The sequence below is a fragment of the Ctenocephalides felis genome, unplaced genomic scaffold (assembly GCF_003426905.1).
Source record: "Ctenocephalides felis isolate EL2017-DRISC unplaced genomic scaffold, ASM342690v1 CF-g0.4_SCAFFOLD_00845, whole genome shotgun sequence".
In the NCBI taxonomy this organism is placed as follows: domain Eukaryota; kingdom Metazoa; phylum Arthropoda; class Insecta; order Siphonaptera; family Pulicidae; genus Ctenocephalides; species Ctenocephalides felis.
Window position 1 is genome coordinate 52081328 of NW_020536999.1, and position 26094 is coordinate 52107421.

The window sequence follows — 26094 nt, forward strand, 5'->3', positions numbered from 1 at the left end:
TTCTTCCTCTTCAGACGAGGATTTTTGTTAATTTTCAATGAAGAGAACGAGTATTCCACGGAGGAAGATATTTGATTTCTAAATCAGAGAACGAGGATCACGATGAAGAAAAAGAAAGAACCGTATTAATAAATGAGTATTCGAAAGAAGAGGAATTTTTACATAAGAATATTGACTGTAATGACCCTTTTGCCTTATATAAACTATTCTTCACGGATTACATACTAGAGACTATAGTTGATGAAACAAATAAATATGCTACTCAAAGTATAAATAATTCTTCATCTAGCAGTAGAATACACTAGCAGGGCTGGCAGTCTATTACAAGAGATGAAATGAATACTTTTTTTGCCATATTGCTTATTATGGGTATTGTGCAATTGCCAGAAATTAGATTGTATTGGTCAAACAACGATATGTATGCGAACACACGCATAAAAAAGGCAATGATACGTGACCGTTTTCTATCTATTCTTAAGTTTTTACATTTTTCGGACGATACCACAGCCAGAACTGAAGATCGAAAAATTCGAAATATTATTGAAGCAATTGTAGATAATTTCAAGAGTTCTATAAAATCAGGCAAAAATATTGTTATCGATGAAAGTATGGTCCCCTGGAGAGGACGTCTAGGCTTTCGCCAATACATCCCAGGCAAGCGACATAAGTATGGCGTAAAAGCATACAAATTGTGTTTACCTGAAGGCTACACTTATAATTTCGAAATTTATGCTGGGAAAAATGGACAGATCATTGAAAAATCACATCCCCATGACGTAGTAATGAGATTATTGAGTGGCTTATTATTTGAGGGCTGCACACTATTTATTGATAATTATTATACAAGTGTCCCTTTGGGTGAAGAGCTTTTAGAGAAAAATACATTTTTTTGTGGTACTGTAAAAATAAACAGAAAAAGTCTACCACCGCAGGCAAAAACAAAACAAAAACGTGGTGAAATGATAAGCTTTGAAAATCGTAGTGGTGTAAAATTTTTGAAATGGACGGACAAAAGACCAGTTTGCATGTTAACTACCTCAAAGAATCACCAGTGTAAATTTGTGCAAGGAATAAATGACCGAGTAAAGCCCGATGCTGTGTTTGACTACAATATTGCAAAAAAAGGTGTCGATTTATCAGATCAACTATCGGCGTACTACAGTTGTTTACGAAAAACCATTAAGTGGTACCGAAAAATAATAATACAATTAATATGCGGAACTTCCCTCGTGAATGCGTGGTATATTCATAAAAGATGGGGCACTAAAAATATGACTATATTAAGATTTAGGGAAATTATTATCGATAATCTTTTGTCCAATGAACAAATATGCCGTCATATACCGTCACATAAACACGTTCTTCAATCATATAAAGGATCGGCAAGAGACACCCGTAAACGCTGCAAGGAATGCTATAAAAATGTCTAATAAAAAGGGCAGAGCTTATGCAACTAACAATACTAAAAGGGTTAAGACGTATTGTGGACTTTGTGAGGGACAGCCAGCACTTTGCTTGGAATGTTTTAACAAATTACACAAAAAACAATAAATAATGCAGTTATAAATAAAACAATATTAGATTTTATGTTATTTTAACCGTATTTGAATTTTTTATATAATACTGTATTATTATGTTTGTTATTGAACAAAACTTATAGTTCTGATACATTTTTGATTATAATTATTATTAAAAATAAATGTTTTTAATGACAGTTTAGTGTTGGTCACCGGTGACCCGCGCCGCCCGATGAGACAGTTTAGTGTGGGTCACCGGTGACCCGCGCCGGCGCGAACGTGTTAAGTCAATTATAACATATTTTGAGAAGTTCATGCAACTTGCCTCAAGGCAAAAAGCCACGTTCAACAAGTTTAAAAACCGTCACGCCGTTATTTTGCAACCGTCTTTTGTTATTCCAGAAATTCTCCACCGTGCCATTGAAAGCATTTTATTTCGGCAATATGTATTCGATTCACCGAATTCTATTCGGTATGGGTATATCAGTGGTAGGGTGAGTGCGCGCTTAGCGTCCTAGTTGATCGCTGCGGTATAGACTTTCGCCGGATAAAATTCTATTTCGCAGGATTAAATTCTATTTGGCATGAGAGCGAGGAAATGCCGATGAAAAGCCGAAGAATTGGTTTCGCTCGACGCGTGACGCGGTTTTTGTGAACTATTCACTGGACTCGGAAAATCGTTATTGACAAAGTACCAGGGACACAGGTATTTTGTTGCAGGCCGGTTGCAAAAGCTCAAAACAAATGTAATGTATACACACACTGTAATATACATATATACACACCCAAACACACACTCACATAAAACTCACACATATTCATTCTGTCGTGTTTTGACTAAGCATGTTTAATATTTAATAACTTATCGAAACTATGTACAGATTGTCCTCAGTCATCTCAAATTGAACTAGTTGGTTTGGTATTTTGCCTTGAGGCAAGTTACATGAACTTCCCGATATGTGTAATTAATCGACCTAATCAATCAAAACTAAATTAATTTATGATTGAAAAAAAATATTGATAAAATTAAAAATTGATAAAAAGTATTCCAAAAACCAACATTTTTTTTCTCATTTTTTTTCCCAAAAATTTTTTTGATCAAAATTTTTTTGACCAAAATTTTTTTCCAAAAATTTTTTTTCCAAAAATTTTTTTTCCAAAAATTTTTTTGACCAAAAATTTTTTTGACCCAAATTTTTTTGACCAAAAATTTTTTTGACCCAAATTTTTTTGACCCAAATTTTTTTGACCAAAAATTTTTTTTGACTAAAAATTTTTTTTGTGTAAAAATTTTTTTGACCAAAATTTTTTTTTCAAAAATGTTTTGACCAAAAATTTTTTTCCAAAAAATTTTTTTCCCATAATTTTTTGGACAAAAAAATTTTTTTGATCAAAATTTTTTTGACCAAAATTTTTTTACAAAATTTTTTTTGACCAAAATTTTTTTGACCAAATTTTTTTTTCCCGAAATTTATTTTCCCACAATTTTTTGACCAAATTTTTTTTTTTTTCCCCAAAAATTTTTTGACCAAAATTTTTTTCCAAAAAACTTTTTTTTTCAAAATTTTTTGGACTAAAATTTTTTTCACAATTTTTTTTTCCCAAAATTTTTTTGACCAAAAATTTTTTCCAAAATTTTTTGACCAAAATTTTTTTGACTAAAAATTTTTTTGTCCAAAAATTTTTTTGACCCAAATTTTTTTTCACAAAAAATTTTCAGACTAAAATTTTTTTGAACAAAATTTTTTTTGACCAAAAATTTTTTTCACAAAATTTTTTTGACCCAAATTTTTTGACCAAAAATTTTTGGTGGTTTTCGCGCGACGCCACGACGATCACATTAGTAAAACGTTACAAAGGTGGTGATATTGTATATTTTAAACGAAACTAAACTAACAAGTCATATGGCCAAAAAAAAGTTGGATTGGTATAGCCTGTGTTGGCGTAAGTGGTAGAGTGGTGGCTTCGTACTAAAAGGGTACCGAGTTCAAATCCTCCAGTCATAAAACGGAATTCAGCAGTACAACTAACTTTGTGGTATTTATTTATTGTTGAATAACACAAAGTAGATATAACAAACTAACAGGTCATAAGAAAAGTTGAGTTGAGTTCGTGTGGCCTGTGTTGGCGTAATTGGTAGAGTGATGGCTTCATAGCAAAATTGTACCGAGTTCGAATCATACCTCAAGGCATAAAACGGAATTCAGCAGTACGACTAAGGTTGTGGCGCTTGTTTATTGTTGAATAACGCAAAGTAGATATAACAAACTAACAGGTCATATGGCCAAAAAAAATTTAAATGGTATGGCCTGTGTTGGCGTAATTGGTAGAGTGATGGCTTCGTAGCAAAAGGGTACCGAGTTCGAATCATACATCAAGGCATAAAACGGAATTCAGCAGTACGACTAACGTTATGGTACTTGTTTATTGTTGAATAACACAAAGTAGATATAACAAACTAACAAATTATATGGCCAAAAAAACTTGGGTTGGTATGGCCTGTGTTGGCGTAAGTGGTAGAGTGGTTGCTTCGTACCAAAAGGGTACCGAGTTCGAATCCTACCTCCAGTCATAAAACAGAATTCAGCAGCACGACTAACGTTGTGGTATTTATTTATCGTCGAATAACACAAAGTAGATATAACACACTAACAGGTCATATGGCCAAAGAAAAAAGTTAATTTGGTGGTATTTATTTATTGTTGAATAACACAAAGTAGATATAACAAACTAACAGGTCATATGGCCAAAAAAAATTAAATTGATATGGCCTGTGTTGGCGTAATTGGTAGAGTGATGGCTTCGTGTCAAAAGGGTATCGAGTTCGAATCATACCTCAAGGCATAAAGCGGAATTCAGCAGTACGACTAACGTTGTGGTATTTATTTATCGTTGAATAACACAAAGTAGATATAACAAACCAACAGGTCATATGGCGAAAAAAAAGTCGGTTTGGTATGGCCTGTGTTGGCGTAAGTGGTAGAGTGATGGCTTCGTACCAAAAGGGTACCGAGTTCGAATCCTACTTCCAGCCATAAAATAGAATTCAGCAGCACGACTAACGTTGTGGTGTTTATTTATTGTTGAATAACATAAAGTAGATATAACAAACTAACAGGTCATATGGCCAAAAAAAAGTTGGATTGGTATGACCCGTGTTGGCGTAATTGGTAGAGTGATGGCTTCGTAGCAAGAGGGTACCGAGTTCGAATCATACCTCAAGGCATAAAACGGAATTCAGCAGTACGACTAACGTTGTGGTACTTGTTTATTGTTGAATAACACAAAGTAGATATAACAAACTAACAGGTTATATGGCCAAAAAAAGTTAAACTGGTATGGCCTGTGTTGGCGTAATTGGTAGAGTGATGGCTTCGTAGCAAAGGGGTACCGAGTTCGAATCACACCTCAAGGCATAAAACGGAATTCAACAGTACGACTAACGTTGTGGTACTTGTTTATTGTTGAATAACACAAAGTAGATATAACAAACTAACAAATCATATGGCCAAAAAAAACTTGGTTTGGTATGGCCTGTGTTGGCGTAAGTGGTAGAGTGATGGCTTCGTAGCAGAAGGGTACCGAGGTCGAATCATACCTCAAGGCATAAACCGGACTTCAGCAGTGCGACTAACGTTGTGGTATTTATTTATCGTTGAATAACACAAAGTAGATATAACAAACTAACAGGTCATATGGCCAAAAAAAAAGTTGGTTGGTATGGCATGTGTTGGCGTAGGTGGTAGAGTGATGGCTTCGTACCAAAAGGGTACCGAGTTCGAATCCTACCTCCAGCCGTAAAACGGAATTCAGCAATACGACTAACGTTGTGGTGTTTATTTATTGTTGAATAACATAAAGTAGATATAACAAACTAACACGTCATATGGCCAAAAAAAAGTTGAATTGGTATGACCCGTGTTGGCGTAATTGGTAGAGTGATGGCTTCGTAGCAAAAGGGTACCGAGTTCGAATCATACCTCAAGGCATAAAACGGAATTCAGCAGTACGACTAACGTTGTGGTACTTGCTTGTTGTTGAATAACACAAAGTAGGTATAACAAACTAACAGGTCATATGGCTAAAAAAAGTTAAACTGGTATGGCCTGTGTTGGCGTAACTGGTAGATTGATGGCTTTGTACCAAGAGGGTATCGAGTTCGAACCATACCTCAAGCCAAAAAACGGAATGCGATTAACAACGTGGATATATTAAACTAACAAATCATGATGCCGAAAAAAGCAGAATCTATGTGGCCTGTGGTGGCGTAATTGGTAGCATGATGGCCTTCGAAAACCCAATCCCCTAATGAATCTCGAATCATCCCCGAACAGGCGATAGGGGGGATTGCAAACCCGTGCCCCTGTGATTCCACCCCCTAAAATGGATAGGATACAACCACCTCTGAATCGTGGCAAAAGTGGGTAAGAAGAGCGAAGAAAGGAAGTGTGAGAGAGAGAGAGAGCGAAGAAAGAAAGTGTTAGAGGTGTGCGGTTACATAGCAACGGTCGCTAGGCAACCAGGATATTCGCAAAATAATATTACTGAAAAACGGTTGCTAGGCAACCGGGATATTCGCAAAATAATATTACTGAAAATTTTGTGGTAAAGGTTAACGGTTGCATAGCAACGGTCGCTAGGCAACGAAAATCGCAAAATAATTTTACTGTAAATTTTGTGTTAGAGGTTACATAGCAACGGTTGCTAGGCAACCAAAATTGCAAAATAATTTTACGAAAAATTTTGTGTTAGAGGTTAACGGTTGCATAGCAACGGTCGCTAGGCAACGAAAATCGCAAAATAATTTTACTGTAAATTTTGTGTCAGAGGTTACATAGCAACGGTCGCTAGGCAACCAGGATATTCGCAAAATAATATTACTGAAAAACGGTTGCTAGGCAACCGGGATATTCGCAAAATAATATTACTGAAAATTTTGTGGTAAAGGTTAACGGTTGCATAGCAACGGTCGCTAGGCAACGAAAATCGCAAAATAATTTTACTGTAAATTTTGTGTTAGAGGTTACATAGCAACGGTTGCTAGGCAACCAAATATGCAAAATAATTTTACGAAAAATTTTGTGTTAGAGGTTAACGGTTGCATAGCAACGGTCGCTAGGCAACGAAAATCGCAAAATAATTTTACTGTAAATTTTGTGTCAGAGGTTACATAGCAACGGTCGCTAGGCAACGAAAATCGCAAAATAATTTTACTGAAAATTTTGTGTTAGAAGTTAACGGTTGCATAGCAACGGTCGCTAGGCAACCAGGATATTCGCAAAATAATATTACTGAAAATTTTGAGCTAGAGGTTGCCGGTTGCCTAGCGACCGTTGCTATGCAACCGTTAACTTCTAACACAAAATTTTCAGTAAAATTATTTTGCGATTTTCGTTGCCTAGCGACCGTTGCTATGTAACCTCTAACACAAAATTTACAGTAAAATTATTTTGCGATTTTCGTTGCCTAGCGACCGTTGCTATGCAACCGTTAACCTCTAACACAAAATTTTCAGTAATATTATTTTGCGAATATCCCGGTTGCCTAGCGACCGTTTTTCAGTAATATTATTTTGCGAATATCCTGGTTGCCTAGCGACCGTTGCTATGTAACCGCACACCTTTAACACTTTCTTTCTTCGCTCTCTCTTTCTCTCTCACTTCCTTCCTTTGCTCTTCTACCCACTTTTGCCACGATCCAGAGGTGGTTGTCGCCCGGTACCCTTACTCGGCTATATTCATTTTTAGGGGGTGGAATCACAGGGGCACGGGTTTGCAATCCCCCCTATCGCCTGTTCGGGGATGATTCGAGATTCATTAGGGGATTGGGTTTTCGTAGGCCATCATGCTACCAATTACGCCACCACAGGCCACATAGATTCTGCTTTTTTCGGCATCATGATTTGTTGTTAGTTTAATATATCCACGTTGTTAATCGCATTCCGTTTTTTGGCTTGAGGTATGGTTCGAACTCGATACCCTCTTGGTACAAAGCCATCAATCTACCAGTTACGCCAACACAGGCCATACCAGTTTAACTTTTTTTAGCCATATGACCTGTTAGTTTGTTATACCTACTTTGTGTTATTCAACAACAAGCAAGTACCACAACGTTAGTCGTACTGCTGAATTCCGTTTTATGTCTTGAGGTATGATTCGAACTCGGTACCCTTTTGCTACGAAGCCATCACTCTACCAATTACGCCAACACGGGTCATACCAATTCAACTTTTTTTTGGCCATATGACGTGTTAGTTTGTTATATCTACTTTATGTTATTCAACAATAAATAAACACCACAACGTTAGTCGTATTGCTGAATTCCGTTTTATGGCTGGAGGTAGGATTCGAACTCGGTACCCTTTTGGTACGAAGCCATCACTCTACCACCTACGCCAACATAGGCCATACCAACCAACTTTTTTTTTGGCCATATGACCTGTTAGTTTCTTATATCTACTTTGTGTTATTCAACAATAAATAAACACCACAACGTTAGTCGTATTGCTGAATTCCGTTTTATGGCTGGAGGTAGGATTCGAACTCGGTACCCTTTTGCTACGAAGCCATCACTCCACCACTTACGCCAACACAGGCCATACCAAACCAAGTTTTTATGGGCCATATGATTTGTTAGTTTGTTATATCTACTTTGTGTTATTCAACAATAAACAAGTACCACAACGTTAGTCGTACTGTTGAATTCCGTTTTATGCCTTGAGGTGTGATTCGAACTCGGTACCCTTTTGCTACGAAGCCATCACCTTACCAATTACGCCAACACAGGCCATACCAATTCAACTTTTTTTTGGCCATATGACCTGTTAGTTTGTTATATCAACTTTGTGTTATTCAACAATAAATAAATACCACAACGTTAGTCGTACTGCTGAATTCCGTTTTATGCCTTGAGGTATGATTCGAACTCGGTACCCCTTTGCTACGAAGCCATCACTCTACCACTTACGCCAACACAGGCCATACCAATCCAAGTTTTTTTTGGCCACATAATATGTTAGTTTGTTATATCTACTTTGTGTCATTCAACAATAAATAAATACCACAACGTCAGTCGTACTGCCGAATTCCGTTTTATGCCTTGAGGTATGATTCGAACTCGGTACCCCTTCGCTACGAAGCCATCACTCTACCAATTACGCCAACACGGGTCATACCAATTCAACTTTTTTTTGGCCATATGACCTGTTAGTTTGTTATATCTACTTTGTGTTATTCAACAATAAACAAGTACCACAACGTTAGTCGTACTGCTGAATTCCGTTTTATGCCTTGAGGTATGATTTGAACTCGGTACCCTTTTGGTACGAAGCCATCACTCTACCAAATACGCCAACACAGGCCATACAAACTTAACATTTTTTTGGCCATATGACGTGTTAGTTTATTATATCTACTTTGTGTTATTCAACAATAAACAAGCACCACAACGTTAGTCGTACTGCTGAATTCCGTTTTATGCCTTGAGGTATGATTTGAACTCGGTACCCTTTTGGTACGAAGCCATCACTCTACCAAATACGCCAACACAGGTTATACAAATGTAACATTTTTTTGGCCATATGACGTGTTAGTTTGTTATATCTACTTTGTGTTATTCAACAATAAATAAATACCACAAAGTTAGTTGTACTGCTGAATTCCGTTTTATGACTGGAGGTAGGATTTGAACTCGGTACACTTCTGGTACGAAGCCAGCACTCTACCACTTACGCCAACACAGGCCATACCAATGCAACTTTTTTTTGGCCATATGACTTGTTAGTTTAGTTTCGTTTAAAATATACAATATCGCCAGCTTTGTAACGTTTTACTAATGTGATCGTCGTGGCGTCGCGCGTTGGGAGGTGGGAGTCGATGGAGAGAACAGGGTAGCAAAATTTTCAGACAAAAGTCAAAAAAATTTGGGTCAAAAAAATTTTGAGAAAAAAATTTTTGATCAAAAAAAATTTTGTTCAAAAAAATTTTGGTCTGAAAATTTTTTGTGAAAAAAAGTTTGGGTCAAAAAAATTTTTGGTCAAAAAAATTTTGGTCAAAAAATTTTTGGTCTAAAAAATTATGGGAAAAAATTTTTGGTCAAAAAAATTGTTGTTCAAAAAAATTTTGGTCTGAAAATTTTTTGTAAAAAAAAATTTTTGGTCAAAAAAATTTGGGCCAAAAAAATTTTGGGAAAAAAATTTTGGGAAAAAATTTTGAAAAAAAAAGTTTTTTGGAAAAAAAATTTTGGTCAAAAAAATTTTGGTCAAAAAATTTTTGGGGAAAAAAAATTTGGTTAAAAAAATTTTTGGTCAAAAAAGTTTTGGGAAAAAAAATTTTTGGTCAAAAAGCTTTTGGTCAAAAAACTTTTGGGAAAAAAAACTTGGCCAACACAGGCCATACCAAGTTAACTTTTTTGTTATATCTACTTTGAGTTATTTAACAATAAACAAGTACCACAACGTTAGTCGTACTGCTGAATTCCGTTTTATGACTGGAGGTAGGATTCGAACTCGGTACCTTTTTGGTACGAATCCATCACTCCACCAATTACGCCAACACAGGCCATACCAAACCATCTTTTTTTGGCCATATGACTTGTTAGTTTATTTTCGTTTAAAATATACAATATCACCAACTTTGTAATGTTTTACTAATGTGATCGTCATGGCGGCGCGCGTTGGGAGGTGGGAGTCGATGATAGAACAGGGTAGTTTAAAGTATATTAATTAAAATGAACTAATTAACACTTTGAATAATAGTATAGATTAAAACGAATGAAAAACATTAATATTTTTGACATGTTTGAAATGAGTGAAAAACAATAGATTAGTCTATTTAAAATGGTTAAAGTCATAACTACATTAACTTTATTGATCATCCTCATCGAAGAACGAATTAATGAGTATATTAATGTTTATATAAACATCAGCAAATATGCTTATGTTTATAATGCCTGTACCCGTACAGTGTGTTTGTAATATATATCACTGAGAATGGTGCGGAATGAAACACTCCTCCCATGGATTTGTGAAAAAAATTTTGGGCAAAAAAACTTTTGGTCAAAAAAATTTTGGGCAACTCTGAGATCGTCGAAGACTTTGAAATCTGTCGCGATCGTTAGTCGACTGGAGACCCGGTCGACCAAAGTCGGATCCAAAAAAAGTCCAGACGAAACGACCCAATCAGATTCTGCTCCAACGGATCTCGACGCATGGTTGCGAACGGGAGTCCTGGCAGTAGCAATTGATTGCTCATTTGAACAAAATGAAACCCAATAAAAAGTTGAGTTAACACTCAGTATAGTACTAAGTGCAATGAAACAAACAGACAGACAGATACACAGAAATAAAAATTTATTCAATATATTGGTTACATTTTATGTAAATACAGTGAATTATATATGAGTTTTTCTACCCTAGGGTATTCTACCCAAAAATTTCTAGTTATACATTACTTTCATGCAATGAAACTGTTGTTAGGTCGTTATTTCATAGCCACCCTTGCAGTATTTCAAAGCATGCAGTATGCATCAATGCAGAATGCATTTATGTTTGGCGCCATCTCGTTCTGTTTAATAATAACTGGCCGAATGACTAGTAGTTTACCGTGTTCACAGTAAAATTTATCCATACGTTTCTTTAATCAAAATGTAACAATTATATATTAATTAATATTATTATTGTATCACTATTTGAAATTAATAATTAAGCACGATGCAAATAATTTTTGGTCAAAAAAATTTTGGTCAAAAAAATTTCTGAAAAAAAAATTTGAGAGGAAAAATTTGTGGAAAAAAGTTTTTTGGAAAAAAAATTTGGTGGCCGAAGTTTTAATATCCGCAAAGGCACATGCATTCTATATATTTGAGAGAATGTGCGATTGGAAAATGCATATGAATGAATTATGGAATGAATTAATTCAATTGAATTTAATAACATGTATTTACATATACTACATACAATGTGGATTCCATTTCGTTATTATTTATTTGAAATATACTTAAGTAAAAAAAAATTATACCTTGAAGTATAACTAGTATACATAAGTGCTAAAGTAGACGGCTCTTGGCAATTGGACGTTTATCGCCTAACTGTCAAATGTAGCATTGGTACAGAGAACACAACCTAAAATACGTAGATACATACTCTGCACTATGATCTTAATGTACTATACATTGAAGACTTCTAAAAGCAAGATCTTAATTTATTATTTACAAATATAAAAATAGTAAAAAATTACGACCAATTAACTTGATTCAATAAATTGTATCTAATAGTAAATAATGTATATCAAAATAACTTATAGAATTTATTTATGTTCTGATGATTAATAACACAGAAGAAAAACAAACTAATTGTTGGTGATTTTATTGTATTGTTTTACTGGTTTTCTTTTATATGCCTAAATTATTGTCACAAAGAACAAATTGAGCTTATCAAAATAATTATCAAAAATAAATTGATATAAAATATTCAACAAATAAATGTACTGAAAGCAGGTATAATAATACAAAAACAAAATAATAAAATATATTTAATAATATTATACGTTTAATTAATTAAAATAATTCTATGTGAACTTACTCTTACGCGATTTAAATAATGGCTTCAATGAAGAAACTTATGGACTAACTGACTGCCTAACAATATTATGCAGTCTAACTAATGTAAATGTATTTGGAGATAGTTTTAAATGAGCAATTTGGATTTTAGCGTTCCGTATGGCGTTGTTGCAATTTGATGCGCATGCCGTCGGGAGGGCGTAATATAAGTTCGGCACATAAAGTTTCCTGAGGTTTTAACGTCGTTACTACATATTCACGTAACACGGTGGCCAGAACAGCTTTTTCCTCCATCAGAGCAAATTTCTGACCTGAAAGTTTAATTAAATATATTACAAAATTATTTAATAGTTGTATGAATAAGTATTAACAAATGTTTTAAAAATAAAATTGATTAAATACAACATAAGAGTGTACAATTATTACGCTTGCACTTGATTCAATTCAAATTGTATTAGTGGGTAACGATTTTGTTTGTTGAAATAAAATTATTGGGGTGTCTTGTTGTAAAATTAAACTAGTGGTGTATGGCGTCGTGCCTTAAGTCAAATTTCTGGAACTTTCCGTACAGTAATTTAAAATATTTCGGAGCCTCGACAAAACTAGTGGTGCATGGTGCATGGAAACAAGAAATTTATGGCATCGTGCCTTAAAGCAAATTGCTGCAACTTTCCTTACCAGAATTAAATATTCGAGGAAAAATCAGTAATAATTAAATTATTATAATTAATTAAATATTGATCGATGATTAATAACAATTGTTTTAAACATTTTTAAATAGATAATTATAATCACTATATATTTTATTGTTCATAAAATATACAGAGACGATCTTATTGCTCAAAACACTTGAGAAAGTTTACATTAGTATGAGATGCGGAATAAAACCATCTGAGGATATATTTCTCACAATAAAACTAACGCATTTAAAATATATACATTTTCAAACTGAATTGTAAATTTAAAATTCATATTTGATAAAACTTTGTATATTTTGAATTTTTTTCCGAAAAATCTTGGTACGGAACCCAACAAAATTGTAACAAAAAAATTAGTACTCATTTTCAAAAACTTTATCAAAAATCTGATAATTTAATGTGCATACGTCTGATGTTCATTTTTGACCACCAAATATAATTTTTGTTTTAACTTTTTCCTCTGTATCTCCGAAACCGCTAGACCCGCGTTACCAAAAATTTCATCGATTATTCATTTCGTCATTACAAGTAAAATGTTTTTGTATCAATAAAATCGAGTAATTACAAAAACAGCAGACAAGTATAGAAACAAGCTAATCAGTCACCCAAATTCATTAGCAAACTCATTGGTAACAAAGTACTATCCAAGAAGATTGAAAAGAAAAGCGCCACTGGATTTAATCCATCTACTCTCCTGATAAAAAATGGTAATAACTTAATCGTTATTTATAAGAAATTATTCAATAAGTAAATAGTTAAAATTATATAATTATCAATAAAACATTGTGAATTTTAAATCGAATGAAAAAACAACTACTGAGTTGTTTTTTCCAACATGCCCTTGTAGTATACAATGTCCCTTTTCGGCCGACTATTGTAAATTCATCAAATTTATTGAATGTCCCTTACTGGACAGTTGTAAATAAAAGAGATAATAATAAAAAAAAATCGAGTACTCCGTGCTCTCAAAAACTGAATTACCGTTTTTGGCACTTTTTGCCCCATATCTCTGAAACGGCTAAACCTGTCTTCATCGAAAACTAATCAGCAAACAGGAATTGAATGTTTTTTGAACCAAAATTTTGAATTTCACGTAGGGTAAGTTATTGTAATCGTCCAAAAATCAAAAAATTTTTTGCATATTTTCACGTTTCAGAGGTTTCTGAACATTTTGGCATACCACAGAAAAAATGTTTGTATGTATGTATGTGTGCGTATGTATGGATACAGTTTTTTGTTCTCGTTTTCGGGAGCATGGATCAACTAATTTAAAATATTTAAAAAAACATCCGATTCCTATTGATAAAGAGACCATCCGATTAGTTTCTGGCAAAAGTCGGTGAAGCCGTTTCGGAGATATGAAGCAAAGAGTGCAGAAAATGAAAATTACATTTTTGAGAGAACAAGTATCCCATCTTAATGTTGCAAAAAACATTCAATTTGTTTTGATGGGTAAAAGTGGTTTTTGACAGAGACAGGCCCAGCCGTTTCGGAGATAAGAAGCTAAATATAAAAAAATGGTCGTTTTTGAGAGAAAAAAGCATCCGATTTGAATAATTCAAAAAAATTTTTTGCTTATGTCGACAGTGTGAAGAAACAATTAGTTGTTGGGGAAGGTTAAAAAAAATGTAATTTGTAAAATTTCTTTTAATTTTTAAAAAATAATTTTTTTGAATACCAAAATTAATTCGAATGCACTTTGGCTATAATATGCGAATAATGCAACTTAGAGTAATCATAATGATCTAATTCAAAACATTTAATACTCCTGCAATATTTTTGTTGCGGTACGGGAACTTCAAGCAATTTGTCTTAAGGCATGATGCCATTCACCGCTAGTTAACTTTCCGTGGGCTAAGTTGTAGTAATCACAAAAAAAAATCGAAAATTTTTATATATCGTTACGTTTCAAAACCTTGTGAACATTTTGGTATACCTGATACATTGTCGATACAAAATGGTAATAATAACTTATATACTTATATCTTCAATTCTGTTCCTTACATTTACTACTTCTCAACACTAACAATATCTGGAGAAAACCACCTATTGCAGAGTGTCGGGTATACCAGAGTAATAACGATATCAGATTACTGTTCTACAAGATAGTACCTTCGTATCTTTATTTCGGTGTGAGAAATACAGGAAGGAGCAACTATTTATGAGTAAATTAATTGCGCCGCCGGGGCCCTCTAAGGGAAAAGCATTCGTTAAGTTGTTTCCTATAAATATCCGTGGTATTCTATCCAATTCTATGGTTTGCACAATTTAGTGTACGCTGAGAAAAAATAGAGGCGTAATAATTATCATATAATGAAAAGTTTGATGGGAATTCAATTGTTTATATCAATTTTGCCTTTTACGATATTTTTAACTTCCCGTAAGGTAAGTTATAGTAATCGCAAAAAAATCCAGAATGAAAATTTTTGCATATCTTCACGTTTTGAAGGTCTCTGAACATTTTGGCATACCTTAGAGAAAACGGATGTATGTGTGTGTGTGCGTGTATGTTTGGATACAAGTTTTCAACCAATCAACCAATTTGAATGATTGAAAAAACATTCGATTCCTATTGATTAGTTTTTGGTAAAGACAGGTAGTGCCGTTTCGAAGATACGGTAAAAAAAGTGCCAAAAATTGTAATTCAGTATTTGAGGGAACAAAGCACCCGATTCAAATGATTCAAAAATAATTTTATTTATATTGACAAAATGATGAATTGGTTAAATTTTTTGGTAGGCAGATCTAGCGGTTTCGGAGATACAGAGAAAAATGTAAATATAAAAAGATATTTGGCGGTCCAAAATGATCATTAGACATATTCACATCAAATTATCAGATATTTTATAGATAGTTTAATAATAAGAACATATTTTATAACATTTTTTTATACGGTTCAAGCTAATTTCGAAATTTTCTGAAATTTCTTTTTAAAATTTTCAAAAATATACAAAGTTTTATACTTTAAATAAGAATTTTAAATTTACAATTCAGTTTCAAAATGTATATATTTCAAATGCGTTATTATATCTTCAGATGGATTCATTCATTCACTTTCTAATGTAAACTTTCTCAAGTGCATTGAGCTAAAAGATCATCACTGTATATTTTATGATCAATAAAATATCTAATAATTATAATTATCTATTTAAAAATGTATAAAACAATTGTTTTAAATCATTGATCTATTTTTAATGATTAACTTCCCGAAGGAGAAGTTTATGTTTTCATCAAAAAATCCGAATCGCTAATTTCATGTTTTCTCGACGTTTCAAGCCATTCTGAATCGAATGAGACCAAATTTGGAAAAAGTATGCATGTGTGTGTGTCTGTGTGAATAGATTTTTTGCCGTAAATCGACGTTTTCTCGAAAACGGCTGGACCGATTTCTAAAATTTACAAGCCTTTCGATGTATCTCGATGAGGACTATTGTTTGTCAGTTTTGTGCGACGATCGGCCAAGCCCGTTTCTTTATAAATCGCAGAAAAGTGAAAAATTTTTCGTCTACGTTTTAGCCCGCAATTCTAAATCGATTTTGAAAGTTCAAAAACCGTTCGAAAGATATTGGTTGGGAATCGTGCTGATTAGTTTTTGGTAGAGATCGCCCGAGCCGTTTTCTTGTAATAAAGTTTTTAAAAAAAAATCGACGATTTTTATGATTATTTTTTTGACGGTAGATACCATAGTCTTCTAGATCATACTAAAATATTACGGCCCTACGACAGCTGGTTTAGCTTTAAAAATTCGTCGAAGTATGCAAAAATTAGTATGGTCTTTTTGGCATTTGCCAAAATTACTTTCGTCGACATTTGCTGTATCTCGATGAGGATTTTCGTTTCTCAGTCCTGCTGTATCTCGATGAGGATTTTCGTTTCTCAGTCCTGTGCGACGATCGGCCGAGCCATTTCTTTGTAATTTGGAAAGAAGTGTTAAACCTTTCTCCACATTTAAGCTCATACTACCGAACCGATTTTAAAAAATCAAAAACTGTTCGAAGATATTAGTTGGGAATGATACTGATCAGTTTTAGGTGAAAATCTACCGAGCCGTTTTCTTGTAATTAACTGTTGAAAAAAAAATTTAAGCCGGTTTTCATGGAACTTTTTTTAGCGATATATATCATGGTTTTATAAAACTTACTGAAATATTAAGGCCTTACTACAAGTAGTTTAATTTTAGAAATTCATCAAAGATTAAGAAAATGAGAGGTTTTTTTTGACGTTTGTTAAAATTAAAATTAGACGATTTTCTTGGTATAACGATACTTGGTTTTAATGAACATAGTAAGCCATTAAAGGAGTTTTCCTATGGTAACTGGTTCAATTATAAAAACTGGTGATTTTTGAAAATTTGCTATTAGAAAATACTCCGAGTCAAAGTGTTCGTTCGTTTTCAATCATATGTAATAAATCCACTCGGAATACTTTTAATCACTCATAAATTAATTTATTTTTTATTGATTAAGTCGATTAATTACACATATCGGGAAGTTCATGTAACTTGCCTCAAGGCTAAATACCAAACCAACTAGTTACTTATGTAAAACAAATGTGTAGACTTCTAGAACTCGTCATAAGCTTAGTTTACAATGGCCCAATTTGTTTAAACATGATACATCAGATATAATTAATAGTGAGACATCAACACTAAGAATGATTAATATTTTTGTGTAATTAATAATAATTGCAAGATATAAGATAACTAATAATAATAAAACGCTCACTTAATATTGAATATTATAAATTACTGTATGTACATGTAATTTTTTTAAATCGTTAAGTCTGATCGGTTTGCACCAAAACAGTATTAGAGAATAAATTCATGTTATGCGGAATGATGTACCTATTTGTCAAATGGGTTGAATTTTTATCCCCCGACTTGTTGAAAATTCCATGCAGTGTATATTGGCTAAAATCGATTTACTGCCAGATTTAACATGTTTCACGGGAGCCACACTCGCATTATATCACTGATCAGTCCGTCGAAAAAGCCGTGCGCGACTCAAAGGTGCGTGAATTGCGAATTACCGGTGTCACCGAAATGAGATTTTCACAGATAGAAAATACAAGATACAATCAAAACTCGGTTGAACAAAATATTAGCTGCATTTATGGTATATTCGGAAATATTTTGTGCATGCATGTAGATGTAGAGCATATAGAGAAAAGGCGTTTGTAGGTCAGGCGTACAAAGCTCCAATTTGATTTCAGTAACTAGGTTGCATGGCATCGTGCCTTAAGGCAAATTGCTGAAACTTACCGTACCGTAATTAAAAATCTTGGTACGCAATCTAAAAAAAATACACAAAATATGTTCACATTATTAAAATCTCTATAAAATATCTGATAATTTGATGCACATATGTCAATTTTGACCGCCAAATGACATTTTTTCAACTTATTTTTATTGAGAGTACATAACAGCTGGACATGTCTTTTTAAAAATTTAAGTAGTTCTTCATCTTGTCAATACAAATAAAATGTGGTTTGAATTACTAAAATCGGACGCTCCGCTCTCTTAAAAACTGAGCTACCGTTTTTGGCACTTTTCGCCCCGTATCTTCGGAACGGCTAGAATTGCCTTTGCCAAAAACTAATCAGCACGTCTCCTTATCAATTCCAATCGCATATTTTTTGAATTATTCAAATCGGTTGATCGGTGTTCCCAAAATCGTCGACAAAAATTTGTATCCGCTCACACACACACGCACACACACATACACACATTTTTTTAAGGTATGACAAAATATTCAGTAACCTTTGAGACGTAAAGATATATAAAAATTTTCATTTTCGATTTTTTGCGATTACTATAACTTACCCTACGGAAGTTAATTATATTGTCTAAACCAAATGAACTACATCAGAGCACATAAAACGTATTAAAAAAACAAGTACCATACTATGTTAAGCATAATTCCCTGTTAGTTCCTAAGTACAGAAATGTTTTTCACATTTTTTCTAAAATTTATGATGAGACCCCTATATATTTTATAGGCACATTTTTTACAAAGATAAAACCGTATATAGCCTTTTGAATAGTGCGATCTAGTATTTTGCCAAAAAATTTATCACCAGAGTTGAAAAAACTATTTATTTGATGTATCTCTTTTAAAATAGCATTTTTCAACTTAGCATGCTTTTTTATTTACTAATTTCTCATTGTTTATAATTTTACGAAGATTCAGTTGGTTCATTATGCTCCAACCACATGTATACTTTTATGAAGGTTATACATAAAAAATCTATTTAATATAATTCAAAAATAATAATACAATTTATAAAACAACCCAATAACGTATACTAAAATATTATGTTAAGGTCTCGTAAACTTAACGACAGTGCTCACAACCAGAAAAACAAACCACGAAAGAAAATACTTTTGTTCTAGATTTTCAAACATGGTTGTTAAGCTCCTGATAACGACGGTGCTTGAGTTAATGCAATGGCTGATTACAGATGTTTTGACCTCTACTTTGAAAAATTGTTGTTGAATAATTCCTGACTTTACTTGTTTTTAACTTCCCGAAACAGAAGTTTGTTTTCATAAAAAAAATCCGATTCGCTAATTTTATGTTTTCTCGACTTTTCAAGCTATTCTGAATCGAATGAGACCAATTTTGAAAAAAGTCGTTTTTGTAAGACGATTTTTATGAATTTTTTTTTGACTGTAGATACTATAGTCTTAGAGATCATACTAAAATATTACGGCCCTACAACAAGTCGTTTAATTTTAAAAATTCGTCAAAGTTTGCAAAAATCAGTATCGTTTTTTGGTGTTTGCCAAAATTAGAACTTTCATCGACGATTACGCCTAAACCGATTTCAAAAATTTAAAAGCCAATCGATGTATTTCGATGGGGATTATCTTTTCTTTGTCAGTGTCATGCGACTGAGCCGTTTCTTTGTAAAGAGCAGAAAAGTGACAAAATTTGCGTTTACGTTTTAGCTCTCAATTCTGAATAAATTTTAAGAAATCAAAAACTTTTCAAAAGATATTGGTTGGGAATGATACTGGTTAGTTTTAGGTAAAAATCTACCGAGCCGTTTTCCTGAAATTAACTGTTGAATATTTTTTAGCCGATTTTTATGAACCTTTTTTGGCAATACATATCGTGGTCATATCGAACATACTAAAATTTTACGGTCCTACGACAAATAGTTTAATGTTAAAAATTCATCAAAGTTTGAGAAAATATAGTTAAAATTTGTGCCAAAAGTTGCTTTTGTGACGTGATGAGTCAAACATTGTGAATTCATTAAAATTTTAAATAATAAGCTACAATTTTTGGGTATACAAGCACGTGACTGTGCAATATAATTGATATAATTACAGTTACTTTAAATGTGTTTGAGAAAATTCCCAATGTTTAGATTTAATTGAAAGCGATAACTTTCTATTTGAAATAAACAGTTGAAAATTTTATCTAAATATCTAAATTTCAATTACGATTGATTAAGTCAATTCTTACACATTTCGGGAAGTTCATGCAACTTGCCTTAAGGCTAAATGCCACTTTCAACTAGGTTACATATGATAGATCTCTTTACCCTCGGATCTTTAAGCCCCGCTGCTCTATGCTATATATATATATATATATATATATATAAAATTATAAATGTGTAAAAATATATTTACCGATACAATTCCTTGGTCCGGCGCTGAACGGGGCGTAGGCGTATGGGTGTCTGCCTCGAGACGCCTCCGGTGTGAATCTGTCGGGGTCAAATTTCAGTGGGTCCGGAAAATGATCCGGGTCTCTGTGCAAATAGAACAACGACATCTGAATCATGCAACCAGCTGGTATCAGGTGCTCGCCTGAAATAGAATATAAATAAAAAAATAGTTGATTTGAATTCATTTAACTGTTAACCAATGTGTTTTTAACTTCCCGAAGGAGAAAGTTTATGTTTACATAAAAAAATCCGATTCGCTAATTTTATGTTTTCTCGACGTTTCAATCCATTCTGAATCGAATGAGACCAAATTTGGAAATAGTATGTATGTGTGTGTGTGTGTGTGTGTGTGTGTGTGTGTGTGTGAACAGATTTTTTGCCGTAAATCGACGTTTTCTCAAAAATGGCTGGACCGATTTCAAAAATTTATAAGCCATTCGATGTATCTCGATGAGGACTAGCGTTTATCAATTTTACGCGACGATCAGCCTAGCCGTTTCTTTGTAAATAACAGGAAAATGAAAAATTTTTCGTCCAAGTTTTATCCCGCTGTTCTGAATCGATCTTGAAAATTCAAAAACCGTTCGAAAGATATTGATTGGGAATCGTGCTGATGAGTTGTTGGTAGAGATCGTTCGGGCCGTTTTCTTGTAATAAAGCGTTAAAAAATTTTTTTTCGACGATTTTTATTATTATTTTTTTGACGGTAGATACCATAGTCTTCTAGATCATACTAAAATATTACGGCTCTACGACAATTGGTCTAACTTTGAAAATTCGTCAAAGTTTGTAAAAATTGGTATCGTTTTTTTTTGGCATTTGTCAAAATTAGACTTTTCATCGACGTTTTCTCCAAAATGCCTGAACCGATTTCAGAAATTTAAAAGCCATTTGATGTATCTCGATGAGGACTATCGTTTGTCAGTTTTGTGTGACGATCTGTCAAGCCGTTTCTTTGTAATTTAAAAATAGTGTTAAACTTTTCGTCCACATTTAAGCTCATACTACTGAATCGATTTAAAAAAATCAAAAACTGTTATAAAGATATTAGTTGGGAATGATACTGATTAGTTTTAGATGAAAATCTACCAAGCCGTTTTCTTGTAATTCCTTGTTGAAAAAAAAATTTGAGTCGATTTTTATGAAACTTTTTTTTATGATATATATCATGGTCTTATACAACTTATTGAAATATTACGACCTTACGACAAGTAGTTAATTTTTTAAAAATTCAAAGTTTAAGAAAATGAGTAGTTTTTTTGAACTGGTTCAATTATAACAATTGCTGATTTCTGAAAATTTACTTTTAGAAAATACTCCATGTCAAAGTGTTCGCTCGTTTTCAATTACGTGTACAAATCCACTCGGAATACTTTTAATCACTAATAAATTCATTTAGTTTTTATTGATTAAGTCGATTAATTACACATATCGGGAAGTTTGTGTAACTTGCCTCAAGGCAAAATACCAAGCCAACTAGTTTACATTGCTTTAGAAGTACATTTCGAAACATTTGAAACCGATTGAATGTAAATTTGTTTATTTTGAACATTGTTTTTCAGATTACATGATACAAGGTATCACCTAAAAATTAAATGCAATATATTTGTTATCTTTTACACGCGATCATAGTAAATTGTCTACAATTGTAGATGGTCAAGATTTGACCAGGGCCTTTTCTATTTAACCCGGTACCCTTTGGGGTAGGGAATACAATTGTATGAATATAAATTGCATGTAATTTATAATAACCGAGAAAATAGCAAAAGTAATGAGAGAAGAAGGTTGTAGATTAAAGATCAGTACATATTATAAACTAAATAGTGATTTTATTCACATATCTTATTTAAAATTTACAGTCCTCAATAATATCAAATTAATCAAAGTGATCCTCATCATAATTTCGGATCGAATTTTAGATCAAAATTGATAACATTGAGCCGAATTTTAGGTCATAAATTGTCGATCTGATCCGAAAAACTACAAAGTGATTAAGTTCAATAATGCTACGTTTTATGAAGTGAAATAATATATTGTGAAACGTGGTTCTGATCTGGTCTAGTAGTTTGTTGTGTCATCATGTTTTTTTTTTTTTTTTTTTTTTTTTTTTTTTTTTTGTTACAATTTATTTTTGTTAATCAAGACTATCATGGATTTGAGTCAATTAGTCCGTTCGAGAACCCGACTGGAGCAAATTGCTAGCCAATATAGCACTTCTACATTTCAAGATCTCAAAGGACGACTGCTGCATATTGTTTATAACTATTGACAATATTATATACGTATATCTGGTTCCTGCAGGAAGCTTTGTTCAACCATTGAAAGTGGTCGGAAGCTGCAAATGGACACTCCTCCAGAGAAAAATACCAGCTAAGTCGATTTAGCTGCTAGTTTTCCATTATTAGAAACATTTCAGTTTAACCAGAACAATAATATATCGATGTTGCTTAATTTTTCAAGCGAACAAAATTATAATATAATTACTGAAATAGTATCATCATAGGGATATATTGTTAATAATACAATTGTATTTGTGAATGTTTTCATTATTCTTTACCTTGAATGCCAAGTACTTTTACAAGAATAATTGTTGAAAAATATTTAAAAAGTATTTATTGTATAGTTTTTTATAAAAAGTAAAGCATACAAAAAAATATAGAATTGACGATCACTCAATTATTGATTAACCTGGTAGTAGATTAAAAAATTGTACTCTTAAACTAGTAATTCCCAACGTGGGGCACACGCCCCACAGAAAAATCCATTTTTAAATTCAAAAGGGGGAGGCAAATTAAAAAATTACACGACTTTAACCCACTTGCTTTGGGTGATTTGAATGTAATTTGTAAATACTGTTCAAAATTCGTTAAATATATTATGATCATTGTTTAGTTTACGTGAGCACAGGATGCATGTGCAAATCATATAATTTTTTCATATATATTTCCATAGCTTAGGTAAATAAGCATCTCTTTTTAGGTCTAATGCAAACTTTCTCAATATTACGGATTATAGAAAAATTTCCAAATTCTGTATGTATTAGTCTGTATATTTATAAATTGCCATCCCTTCCAGACAGCGGTATAATAATTTTTATATTATATTTTTAAATTTAGAATTTTAGAATTCAGTAAGTTGCGAGACTAAGAACATCTTAAGAAAATCAGCTAGCAGTATCAGGCAGCAGTAAGGTGTAATCGATGCCTTAACGGATATTTTGGATATTTTAGATATTTAATACGGAGATAAAAATTCTTATAGAAAAAATAATATTTATAAATTAAATCTTATATTCATTCGCATTTCTTATACGCTAACACCTACATCATAGTTTTCTATATTTTTATAGCCTTACGTATGTCTATACGTTGCATTCTATACTAAACGCCTTACATCTATACCATACGCTATATTTCATCATATACTCTCAAATCCCTACATTGTATACCGAATACACTTAACCTTTATCTACTATATATCCTATTACCTATAATTTTCCTTACACGATACATTAACCCTACCGAGAATCGAACCCGGGTCCGCCGCGTGGCACGCGACAACCTTAACCACTAGACCACCGTAACGCTACAATCAACCGTCTTTTTTCGCGTGTCGTCGCGCCACCTTAGTATGAATTACCTAATTAATTAGAAAATGACCCGCGGAAACAACAGGGCGTCCCATATTATATTATTAATGGCGGTACCCCGATAGGGTAATGGCTAAGGTGCGCGACAGCCACGCGGATGTCCCGGGTTCAATTCCCGGTATAGACAATTGATAGGTAGAGATAATACATAGGGCGTAAGGTAAACCTATATAATATAGGTAAATATATAAATTAGACAGTAATATTTATAAGAAGTAAAAAGTATGTAGGTATATAATAAGTTAATGACGGTGTAGGTATCTCACGGTATGATTGATAATAGATATCTACCTATGATATACAATAATATAGTATAGTAAGATAGGTAATAGGTTATCTATCGTATTATTAGGTTAAGTCTTATAAAGTATTGTAATAAATCTTGAGTACTTTTAGATCATAATAAATACCTGTAAGTATTAATGAATACAAATAATACCGCAATAAATATAATTATTGCTATTAAAGAATATTATTATGCACTCAATGATTCCCTCATACTTGTACAATTTAATTTATAGACTAGCTGTATATAATAGAGTTGATTATATAAGAAGTCAATATATTAGATTTGTGAGTTCTTATCGAAATATATCAATTTTTTTGAACCGGTTTATGAACCGGATTTTAAATTTTAGCGTTCCGGCAAAAAAAATATTAGCACAACACCACTGCATACACCACTAGTTCACTTCCCGTAGGGTAAGCTATTGTAATGAGCCGAAAATCGAAATTGAAGATTTTTACATTTTTCGACGTTTTGAAGGTTTCTGAACATTTTGGCATACTTCAGAAAAAATAGATGTGTGTGTGTATGTATGTATGGATACAAATTTCCAGTCACGTTTTCGGGCGCACGGATCAACCGATTTGAATGGTTCAAAAAACATTCGATTCCTATTGATAGGAAGAAGAGCTGATTAGTTTTTGGCAAAAGCAGGTCCAGCAGTTTCGGAGATACGGAGCAAAGAGTGCAGATAAAAGAAATCAAGTTTTTGAGAGAACGGAGTATCCGATTTGAATGATCTAAAAAAACATTCAATTTGTAATGATTGGGAGAAGTGTTTATTAGTTTTTGGCAAAGGCAGGTCCAGCCATTTCGAAGATACGGAGCTAAATATGTAAAAAATGGCAGTTCTTGAGAGAACTAAGGCGTTCGATTTAAATGATTCAAAGAACTTTCTGCTTGTCTTAACAAAATAATTGATTTTGAAAAAAAATTTGTTTCAATATTTTTGTCAAAAAAGTTTTTTTTGTATATCGAAAATAATTCAGATTTATTTTTAATTCTGACTATAGTTCTATATACTTTAAACAAATAATTTCAACTTTGCAATTCAGTTTATATATTCTTATAAATATTAGACAATGTTACAATATTAATAATAATCTATTTGAAAACATTCAGTATTCCTCGAACACTTCGTTACGGTATGGAAAGTTCTAGCAAATTTGCCTTAAGACACCATGCCATACACCACTAGTTTTATTTGCTTTTTATAACTTCATAATAATTAGAAACTATTTCACATCAAATTCCTAGCAAATTAATCATTTCTACGTCGCAAGTGAAACTGCGCATCGTGCAATTTACAACGATCATAAAGCTGCATATTTGTATGGAATATTCGTAGCTTTTGTTATTATTTCATCATGCGCATTATCTTGTGGACTAGGAATGTATCAATTTGCACTTTGGTCATTAATAAACGGAACATAAATCCCGGAAGGAATGTTGTCCGGACAACTATAATGCCAAAGCTCGCCGCTTATTTGTAACGAAGGCGCTCTGTAATAGAATTTGAAACGAGATCCTTTCTACGACGATATCTCAGTAACTGCTTTGTGTTGGATAATTTCAATAATGTATCATCTTGACATTCAATTAAAATTTAATCTTAAATTACGCAACTATTAGTTATTATAAAATATGCTGTATAACACATCACTCAATAAGTCCGCAGGAGATTATTGAGTTGCTTGATATAATATGATT

The 26094-nt window shown here is 32.9% G+C and overlaps 2 protein-coding genes and 1 pseudogene across 2 annotated transcripts in view; 1 reads left to right on the top strand and 2 right to left on the bottom strand.

Moving 5' to 3' along the window:
- Positions 1-26094, bottom strand: part of LOC113385364 (cytochrome P450 4C1-like) — a 77102-nt gene that overhangs the window by 24859 nt on the left and 26149 nt on the right. The gene's annotated exons all lie outside the window — the stretch shown is intronic.
- Positions 783-1551, top strand: LOC113375621 (annotated as a pseudogene).
- LOC113385375 (cytochrome P450 4C1-like) overlaps positions 12061-26094 on the bottom strand; it is a 31648-nt gene continuing 17614 nt past the window's right edge. Inside the window, exons 5-7 of the mRNA XM_026623224.1 lie at positions 22070-22145; positions 20412-20591; positions 12061-12385 (exon numbers count right to left, since the gene is read on the bottom strand). Of these exons, the coding sequence (XP_026479009.1) occupies positions 12222-12385; positions 20412-20591; positions 22070-22145 (420 nt within the window). The 3' untranslated portion in view covers positions 12061-12221. The remainder of the gene's footprint in view (positions 12386-20411; positions 20592-22069; positions 22146-26094) is intronic.